Consider the following 10716-nt stretch of genomic DNA (forward strand, 5'->3'; position numbering starts at 1 on the left):
AGTGACCAATTGGATGAGGGACATATCAAGCCACCCTTGGAAGCTTAAGCCATTTAGATTAACATTTTTCCAGGTTCGTAATCCATTAATACCTTGGCCAGAACAAGAGTGTAGATGAACAATCTCTTTTGGCTTCCCACTTTTGTCAGGACACCGCATGTCTTATGTATAGTTTCTGATAGTGAATGATGCAGGGAGATACCACTGGTGCCAATTTTTATAGCTCTGGGGGCTTGGAACCCTGCTCCTGCCCCCCAAAAAGGAGAAAAAGAAAAGTAAATAACTAAATCTTCCATTTGGTATTAGAAATCTCCCTTTAAGATAGACAAGTGTTCTTTTATTTTTTTATTTTTGAGAAAAGGTAACTATTCATTTCAAGGAAAACAGGGTGGGGGGGGGGATGTACATGACATGAGGAGATGTACAAACAGAGAGCAAAAAGACCCCAAAACAAAACACAAGAACTACAAGGGTAAAATACTAGCACTATACAAAAAATCGCTATCCACCTCAGATTTGGAAAGAGAGTCAGCCACTGAATTCATCCCTCTTGGGATCCATCTGAAGGAACAGCTCAGCCTAGATGAAATCTCATGAATCTCTTCAAGGAAGTGAGGCAATCTCCACAGACCAAGATTCCTATTAGCTGCCCAACTGATTGCATTTATAGAGTCACCTTCAACACTTAAGACACTGGCAGAAGTGGAAGTGGCAGCCCTTAAGTCAACTAAGAGAGCTCTAACATTAGCTTCTGAGACACCTACTATCCCAATTGGCCTGCTGAAAGTCCAAAGCAGATTACCGTCAGAGTTCAGGATGATGCCACCAATACCAGCTGCTCCCCTGTGGCTAGAAAAGGATCTGCAGCTGCTGTCAAACCTAAGGACAAAATCTGCATTCTGTATGGGACTGAGAGCTAGACTACCATAGAGGAGCCTAGGAGCAGGGATGCAACTCGAGTTGGCCTGAGTTAACATTTTACTCTGCTTCAGGCTCGAGCTTTGGGTCAGATCCATTCTCATTTTGACAAAATCCCAACCCTAACCAGTTCAAGTTGCACCCATGACTAGAAGTAGAATTCAGGACTTCCAAGAGGTTCCTGTCTAGGTCCCCATAACTTACTCCTTTGAAGTGTTCTTCTCATCCTCCAACCTGTTCAGTTGAAGGTATTGGTGGTTTAATTTATAACTCCAGTGGGGACTTATGCTGGGTTTTTAGTGGACCCGCCACAGCTGAGAAGATGCTTCAGGAGCTGAAATTTGTGCTCTTACAAGGAAAAGGATTAAGAATTGCTAAAGATCTTAAGTTCGGCTCACTTACTGTGGAAAGGTGACTCTAGATATGCCATTAAATGTGCTACAGAACAGGGTTCTGGATCTTGGAGATTGTCAAGCTTCTTGCACGAAATTTATTATATGTCCTCTTCCTTGTCTTGCAGTTTCAGATGGGTTCCAAGAAATTTCAATCATTTGGATGATGTGTTATTACTGATCTTTTCTCTTTCCTTTTGTCTGTTGAGGCTTGTACATCCTCTCATTTTTTATCCTTCCTCTTTTTGTTTACTACAAGTTATCTTTCCTCAAAAATGTTGCGTGAGGAACTCAGGCCCAAGGGTACTTGGTTGGCTTTTGAATAGGGAGAAGGTGTCATTGACCTATGGGAATGAGCTGAATAAAGATTATGCGGCTGGTTAGAAACATCCAAGTCAAGATTCAACTAAGGCCAAACGAGGGGTAAATAGGGAGAGATGGCAGTTTCTATGCTCTCTTTATTCTACATGTAAAATCCGTACATCTCTTTTGTTTATAATCAATAAAGCTTCTGTTACCTATCAGAAAAAAGACCCCCCAAAAAAACCCTAGGCCCAAGGGTAGAACATCAATCCTCGTTGCAATCTTGTTTTTACAGCTTTATGCTTATGCTGTCAAACATTTTACAAATGTTTGCTTCCCTGCTATAGGGGTGTCAATTGGACTGGATTTGGTCCGATCTGATCTGGTCCAATAAGTGTCCATTATAAATGGACCAGGTCAAATTCAATCTGATGAATACTTTGGACCATTTTGAACCGGTCCAAATCAATGTCTGGACCAAATTTAGATATGTTCCAATCCAAACCTGGTCCATTGGTACCTGTATTCTTATCTTCTATGAATGAACCAGATATTGGTTCAATCTGATGCAATCCAATATAAATCCAGGACCATTAAGTTTACACTGGTTCAATTCAATGTCTTTATAGGTCTGTCCAATCTGTGTCGAAATTGATTTTAATTTGGACGGGTCCAACCAAAAATGGGTCCATAGACACCCCTACCTGCTATTAGATTTTCCTTCTAGCAGGGTCTTAGTTCAGACTATTCGAAAAATATCTCACCTATGAGTGACACGATGATAACAGAATAAGAATAGAAGGATAACAATAAGAAAGCACAATTTCAGAGTGATATTGAAGAAAAAAATACTTCAGTTATGCAAGACAAGGTTCAAAATGTGGACACGCCGGTAGGGGCGTATTGGGTGATATTGATACTGTTTATTTTTTATTTTTTTTTTTCAAAACCAGTTGAGGGGGACGGTTTAAGGCTTTTCCACCCTCTGAACCGGTCAGAACCCTGATATGTGGGTGTATCAGAGAGGTCTCGGAATGATACATATCGGCCTATATGAGCTAATACGTGTTCATACTTTGAACCACCTAGGCTAGATCTCAGGATTCTAGCCTCTTGATTGCATGCCTCGGTGCCTATGGGTTGACAGAGTAATCCCTCATCCATCTAATAACCACCCAAGAATCTCCGTCCCTGACACACACGTAAAGCCAAGAGGAACAGAACTGCAGTTGCACATGTTTTGCTAGTTCACACAGAAGGGTTGATGTTATGGAACATGCTTGTCTTGTTTATATTGTTTATTATATATATTTATATATATATATATATTTATATATCTTCCTATGATATTTAACAAAAGTATTCACATTGGCAAATGCACTAATGTTTACTGGGTGGTTCATTTGTTGTTGTTACATCAGTATTGAATAGTCTTCTTGCTTATTAGATGGTTCATACATGGATGCACTGTGGCTGCTGCCCTAGATGCCAGGTGTTATTACACTAAATATTATCACCCCATTTTGAAAGCTTTGGTATATAACTTTAAATTATGTAGATTATTAGGAATTAGGATGACTTCTGTCAGTTTCGAATGCAGGTGAATTTGAATGCTTAGAGCAAGGTTCAAAATATCATTATGTATCGGTATATATACGTATCGTATCGGAGCCTTCCCGTTATGCTCCTACAAGGGGTGTATCGGGTCAGGTTATGGTTCAGAGGATAGTCAGGACTTAAAACAATCCATCTGAACTGGTTTTAAAAAAAATAAATAAAACACAAAAGCATCGATACAGGCCGATACATCGGTATGCCTGTATCGATATTTAGAACTTTGCCTAGGAGTATATGGTAGATGAAGATGTGTATTTTCTTCATGGGGCCTTGTACTCTATTTTGACCAAGTTGGTGGTGGTAATAAATATAGGGAAAATCTATGATAACTAAAAGAGATGGTATCGGAATAGTTTTGACCAATCACAGCACCCCGTAAATTTTAATTCACACCACCTGATTGGTCATCTCATTTATGATGCCAATTGATTGGCTATGTATTTTTCCGATATCATATGTTTCTTGTCACATTCTTTTTAATTTTTGTTGTACTACATTCAGAAAAAAAAATATAGTGGAACTAATCTTTTTTGTAGCCAATTGGTGGAATCGTTTGAACTTTGAAGAGGTTTTTTAAGGCAGTATTTCCAATGGTGGAATCAAATATAGTGGAACTAATCTTTTTTGTAGCCAATTGCATCATGCAGGGAATCTCATAATCCGATGTACAGAACAAAGAGTACAGGGGATCTTATGCATGAAAACACTGAAGCTTTTCAGTTTTCTCTGATGGGGGCAAGTTTGGCATTCGAAAACATCTGAACTCGCTTTGTTAGTGAAGGATTTTTTTTTCGTTTACTTTTGATCCTAATCGTAGCTAATTTTTTGGTTTTTCATTGGGTAGAATTTTTGGTTCTTCCGTTCTCTAAATAGTCGGAGGATTTTATTGATTGCTACTGGTCGTTCGCTCTTGATAAAATGCTTTGATATCGTTACCGATAAAAGTGGGGAAGCAACCACTGCTTGAAGGTTTGGTTTGGCTAATTATTTTCCATTCTGTACATTTGATTTGTAACCCCGTCCTCTAATATCAACTCCATATCTAAAGAGACGAATTGATTGGTTCTCATATATCGGATATTTTGATTGATGGTTGGTTATATTTCAATTGCCTTGAGAAGGCATTTGGCTGAGTTTGGATTACATCCAAGTTTGATTCGTTAATTTTTGGATTGATTTAAATCATAACTGGATATTAATCGATAGCTTACCCAACAAACAAAAATGATTAAAATATTAATGTATTATTAATAAAAAAGATAGAAAATGACACTGACATAATAGCATCATTGTATGTTATGGATAGGGGGTGTCAATGGGACCAGTTTTTGGTTGGATATCCTGTTCAAATCAAAATCAATTTGGATGCATTAGAAGGATCAATAAGACATTGAATTGGATCAGTCCAAATTTCAAGGTTTAAAGTATTTATTGGATTGAATTGGATCTGGTCTGTCCAAAATGGAATCATATTGGATCTTGAGTAAGGTCGGAGGGGTGTGATCTTCAGAAAAAAAGATCTCTTGCAAGCTTAGGGTTTTTCTGTAAGATCTAGTGTAAATTGAAGGGGTTAAAAGGGTTAGGGTTAAAAGTAAAACAACCTGAAAATATACGGCTGTCAATGGGTTGGGTTCAGTTAGAATCGTAACCGACATAACAAGAAATATTGACGACCTAGAACCGAATTGGATCTGATAGGATTTGTAATTTTTAGTCTCAGAATCAAGCCAATTGGTTTTGATTGGGTCTGACCGGGTCGGAGTCTGGATTGATTTAGGACTGAGGTGGAACTGGTCTCAAACCAATAATAACAGGATAGTACATTGGGACTAATCCATCGGTTACGACTCCTGGAACCAGAATTGACCTAGTTGGTTTGGGGTCCATCAGGTCTAACCGGTTGGACCCAACACATGGATCTCCTGCAAGCGCAATGGGACGGGCCAGGATTTATAAGATCTGAAACAAACTAAGGGTCTGTTTGGCAAGTCTTTTTGAAAGATCTTCTAGTTTTGACAGTCAAAAGATACATTGAACTTTTGCATGAAAGTCTAAGTAACCTGAAACTAGTATAATAGATACATGTCTTTCTATGCGTCTTTCTGTGTCTTTCCGCGCGATAATAGAACATAAAAAACGTGAAAAGTTTCATTTGGAGCTTCCCAAAATGGACTTCTCGCATCTTTTTGGTGCTCTAGCTTTTAACGGCTAGATCTTCCACGAATCAAACAGGAATAGACCTAAAATCAATTTGTCCAACTTATAAACAATCGAAAAAACACACCAAACGGTCCCTAAATTTCTGATTAGCAGTGTTGCTTCAGATGGCGGGGAGTCGAATGAGTGTGTGCGTGTGTAAAATTGCTTTTAATTAATATTATGTTTCCACTAAACTGTAATAGGTTCAAGCTTCATAAAAAGTTATTTTCAATTCATATTTATGAAATACAATCTAAAAGTCATTTTAAGTTCATTCAGTTAATGATATATAAAATTTGAATATTTTTAATTTAATTTATTAATACTATTAAATGTCGTGGGCAATGTTGTAATCTGTAATAGTAAAAAGGGGGCACGGTAATCAAGGTGGCCAATCGGGTTTCTGATCAAGCTCTACTCAATTCTCACCTACCTCTCAACAACCTGCATGACATTTATCCCTAGTGAGATTTCAGATATAATTGAGCGATTGCAAGAATTACGCCAAAAAAGTGGATTGAGTTGAAAAAAAAATTATGGACCCAAGGATCTGATAGGTACCTGATAATAAATTTGTAAGTCAAATATCACCTTGCAAAGTCCGCCGATGTTAGAGTTCTCTGTGAAATATACCCTGGTTGTTGCAATTTAATTTTGTTCTGAAGAAATACATAAAAAGTGTAAAATTGAGAGGTCTTTTCTCATCTAGACTTCCTTTTTATGATGTGAGAGTCCACCATGCATTTTAAATAACCATTTTATCCAAATCACTCATGCAACAGATGTAGTTTATAATTTTAAACCCCCAATGTCTCTAATGTAACTTCATATGATGAGACCTACAGTGTCACAAGATAAGCATGTAACGTCCAGTTAAATAGGTGTTTCTAAGTTTGAGGCTCGATCACTTACCCATTACATCAACTGAGGCATCAAAGTTGTAATGCAAATTTATAATATCTAAAAGATATTTTTGACTACAAGACACAAATCCGCTGAAACACCTAAAGAGATCTTTCATAAACTCGTCAAGTTATTCCATTGAACAAATGTATAGATAGTACAAGTAAAAATAAAATAAAACATCAGATATGTTAAAAGAAACTTTGTAAACAGTACAACATACTCAGTAGTTCATTATTCTCTCCCCTCAACTATATATTGCATCAACCATAAGTACTGCTCTCTAGATGTCTTTCTAGGGCTTTGACTATTAAAAAATTATCAAAAGAAAAAATATGGAATGATAACGTTATGGTAGAAACAGCTATCCATGACTGAAAAGTCAGCTTGATGAATTTAAAAGACATACTACATAGACAAGGACTTTGTTGCTGCTAATGGGTTAGGTTTATGCTCCTGCAAACAGATTTGAAGCAGGGCTTTTGGTCTTAGTGACCACTCTGTACAAGCTCTGTTTCGACTGCTTGTTGATTATCATTGCCTGAATGTTGGTCATTCTTGCCAGTTCTTGAATCTTCTTGTCCTTTGGGAGTTTCACCAAGCCTCTCCTGTAAGTTCCCAGTTTTGTGAATATTATCAGCTTACATAATCCATTAGCATGCTTTTTTATGATATAATAAAACTTTACAGTTGCCAAATTAAAAAAAAAGACAATAACAACAGTTTGAGAACTGATAGCAATTAACTGTGTAAAGACTGATATCAAGATGTGGTACACATTCAAGAAAGTAGAACCATCAGATGGAATAGACTTTTCAGTAGAAGTGCCAAATTTGTGAGTGTGTTAAGGACCATGAGAAATAACAAGCTAGTGGTCATCATATCAGGTTATAACTTTTAACGTGTTCAAGACTGGGGAAAAGTAACCAATAAAATGGGGGAAATGTGCCTGTATGTCTGCCATTTCTTCCTTAAAGTCATTATGCCACACACTACATATCTAGACTTCCAATGGGAAGAAAAATAAATAAATAATGAATGAAGGCAAACTATATTTCAAAATTCAAACATCACCTTCAGAGAAGCATTCTGAGAGAGAAGCTGCTCATACTCGCTCCTGATACGAGTGACTTCTGATCTAAGTGTGGAGTTCTCCTCGGTTAGAATTTCAACTCTTTGGGCTAGCTCTTCACATTCCGCCTGAAACAATCACATGTAATTACTTTAACAAATAAGAGTGCAGCACAAAATCAACTAATAGGAAATCCACAACAAATACTGGAAGGAAATTCATACCTGCTTACGCAACCTGGATCGACGGGCTGATTCCCCATTTGACTGCTTTCTTCGCTGCCTTTTCAGTTCCCTTTCGTCCTGCATCAAACAGGATGCATCAGATAATAATGATAGTACTAATAGCTATTGCCAATCAGAAAAGAATACTACTAGTAGTAACAAAAGGATTAAAACCGTGGTCATGCTATGAGTCCAACATGCACTAACTATAACAAGGAAAACCGAGAACAAGTACTTTGTTTTCTGGAGGAGGTTGAGAGAAGTGTTTGAACAGGTAAGGAACTGGAGCAGGTTAAACAGGTAACATGCCCAAACCACCCTCAAGCACCAGATGTAAACCCATGCCACTTTGATGTTCTAGATCTTAGGTTCATTTGGTGTATCACTTTACTTTGGCTCAGATTATTTAAAAGTTTGGTTTATTACTTGAATAAAATGATATTAATTGAAATCTTGATAAGTTGCTCAGAAAATGATTATTTGACATTAGGAGGCCACATTGATAACCTAGATTTTTGTGTTGATATGTTATATTTTAGATGCCTAAGATCAGTGGAATCTTAGTACATCATTTCAATAGTTGAGATTAAGGCACTGATCATAAGAGACTACTTTGATGGCCTAGACCTTTGGGTTAATTTGGTACATCATTTATATGACATTTTTTTAGAAAATTGGGACATTTGATATATCATTTACTGATTTACTATACCATTTCCATGACCTTGATTTATTGAAACCATTGCACATCACTTGGGCTTTCAAGATTAATTGACTGGTTTTGAGGCACAAGATCAATGGACTAGATCTTCAGTTAGAAGATCATCACTAGAAATATCTCTTAGTAAATATTAAACAGGCAAGGTCAAATCATTAAAGCAAGACAAGGGAATTTTAGGGTTTTTACAGAGTCTAACCAAAGTAAGTGAGATGTGCATGGGTATATACCCTCCACTCCTTTGACAGAATGGTGACAGAAGGTGTCACACAATAATTTTATGTAAGTACAACATATTTAAGTTTCACAAAAGAGTGTACAGGAGGCTACGTGTAACTCATCCCAAAGCACAGAAGAAATGCTTGTAATTTAACATTTAGTCCAAATGTTAAGTCTGACTAACATCGAGGAGTCAACATTTTCCTATTACTTGTTTAAATCAACAAAAGTTGCTTTTAGTTTCCATCCATGTTTTATTATGACGAGATTCCAAGTGATTTCAGGACCTCTAGGGGTGATTTATAGCTGCACTTCTTTTTCTCCTCTATCTAGTTCTATCTTGCCAGTTGTCAGACTTTGGCCATTGGCAAGCCATCAGCACCTTGAGAATGGCCATCGACTTTGTCAAGGACTGCTGAATCAATCTGGGATTCTGGGTGAGTTGCATACAACCATAACCTATGTCCAAAATCCATAACCTTCTCAAACTATCTAAAGAGAGAAATCTCTCTATAATTCATTTGGTGAACTGGGATCAGGTATGCTCCCCAAAAAAAAAGGAGGGTTGGGAATCAGACAGGTCAAATTTTTCAACAAGGCAATGCTAGGCAAGTGGATCTGGAGATTTGGGCTACTGTGTAGCAAGGATCTGTAATTTTTTTTTTCAGGCATTAATAAATAACTCATTTTGCTGATATAAAAAATACTATTAAATATTCTACTAAAATCTTAATTCATTTGAATCCAATGTAAAACCTGATGATGTTGCACGATCTGACTGCTTCCTGTTGGAGGATGATTTGGTTTCTAATCGGACGGCAAGCTTAGTGAATCTGCAAGAAAGGATCAGAGAACCCAGGGTGGCTAACCTGGCGAGGTCGCTCTGATGCTTAAGTTTGTAATCTGATGCGAGCTGAAGAATTTTTAGAGCTTAGAGAGCTAGAGAGCTGGAGAGCAGAAAAATCACACATACCTTGCACCATTAGGGTTGGTGCCTTTATATACTGGAGTAGTCGTGGGACACACGAAAGAGTTCCGAGATATCTAGGGTGTGGAGATAGAGTTCACTCTGCTTCCAAAGGAGCAGTATACAGGTAAGGATTATCTCGTTCCACTTCCAATTCCGGTAGAGTCAGGGTAAGTCCTCATCGCAATCCCGAAAAGGTCGGGATCAGTTAGATCATCGTGATCCCAAGAGATTCGGGATCCGTTGGAGAGACCTCTGGGGTTTGTTATGCGGGAGTCAGTTCGTGGTGATTTGAGTTGTTGGTCTTGAGCCAGTACTTCGGTCTTTTAGTTCCGAACTAGATTGAATACCGAGGCGCCTCGATGCCGAGGTGAGACTAGTGCTGAGGTGGCCCTGCACCAAGGTGAGCCTTAAGCCAAGGCGGTCTTGCACCGAGGTGATTGAATACTTGAGCTCAACTGTTGTGAAATAGGCATGTTAGGCTGAATTGTCATTTCTTGGTCAGGTTGTATCCACATGTCCCATTTTCGCTAGTTCGGGCCAAATCACCCTTCATCAAAACCGATGAAAGATCTTATTCAAATTCGAATATGATTTGGATCTAGTCAATATCCCATTCTATTTGATCCATTTGAAGACAAAATAAAATATCATTCCAAGGGACGAACTCTGCTACTTATTTCAACTTTGGCCATAGTCACGGTGCTTATTTCAACTTTCAAGTCCGATGAAAGAAATGCTGAGCCACCTGACCTCCACAACTGGGACATATGCCAATGTGCGCAGAGGTCATTGTCACTGTCAGCCCTTCAACTCCTTATCATCATCTATGCCTTATTCGGACAATATGGGATTAGCTCCATGAATCCTATTTTATCAATCTGTTCTATTTAAAGACATCCATATTATGTAACAAAAGATCACTGAAAAGTGAAAAAACATCACTGCAATGGGTAGTCCAGAAGCTAGTTAGTAGCTAATTTCTGATTAACTTGCTGGTTGTTGTTCGATGTTAAAACCTGTGATTTGATGCATTTTGAAACTAAGAGGGTATTACTATAAAATGTAAAATTGAACTGAACAACTACCTCAATTTTTCTTCAATGATTGCCATCTTGCAGAGGACAGAGGATTGAAGAAAGTAGAGTAGCATCAATTTGATCCCAAATTCTGGATTTTACCGT

General features: G+C 37.8%; 1 protein-coding gene across 1 annotated transcript; it reads right to left on the reverse strand.

Annotated features, from left to right (window-relative positions):
• Positions 1 to 6597: 6597 nt before the first annotated feature.
• LOC104604702 (uncharacterized) lies at positions 6598 to 7727 on the reverse strand. The gene is made up of 3 exons (XM_019198995.2): positions 7629 to 7727; positions 7407 to 7532; positions 6598 to 6940 (listed from the first exon to the last, which is right to left on the reverse strand). The coding sequence occupies exons 1-3, from the start codon at positions 7710 to 7712 to the stop codon at positions 6821 to 6823; spliced, it is 330 nt and encodes a 109-aa protein (XP_019054540.1). The 5' UTR covers positions 7713 to 7727; the 3' UTR covers positions 6598 to 6820.
• Positions 7728 to 10716: the final 2989 nt, after the last annotated feature.

Source organism: Nelumbo nucifera, chromosome 1 (assembly GCF_055504915.1).
Source record: "Nelumbo nucifera cultivar China Antique chromosome 1, China Antique-T2T, whole genome shotgun sequence".
In the NCBI taxonomy this organism is placed as follows: Eukaryota; Viridiplantae; Streptophyta; class Magnoliopsida; order Proteales; family Nelumbonaceae; genus Nelumbo; species Nelumbo nucifera.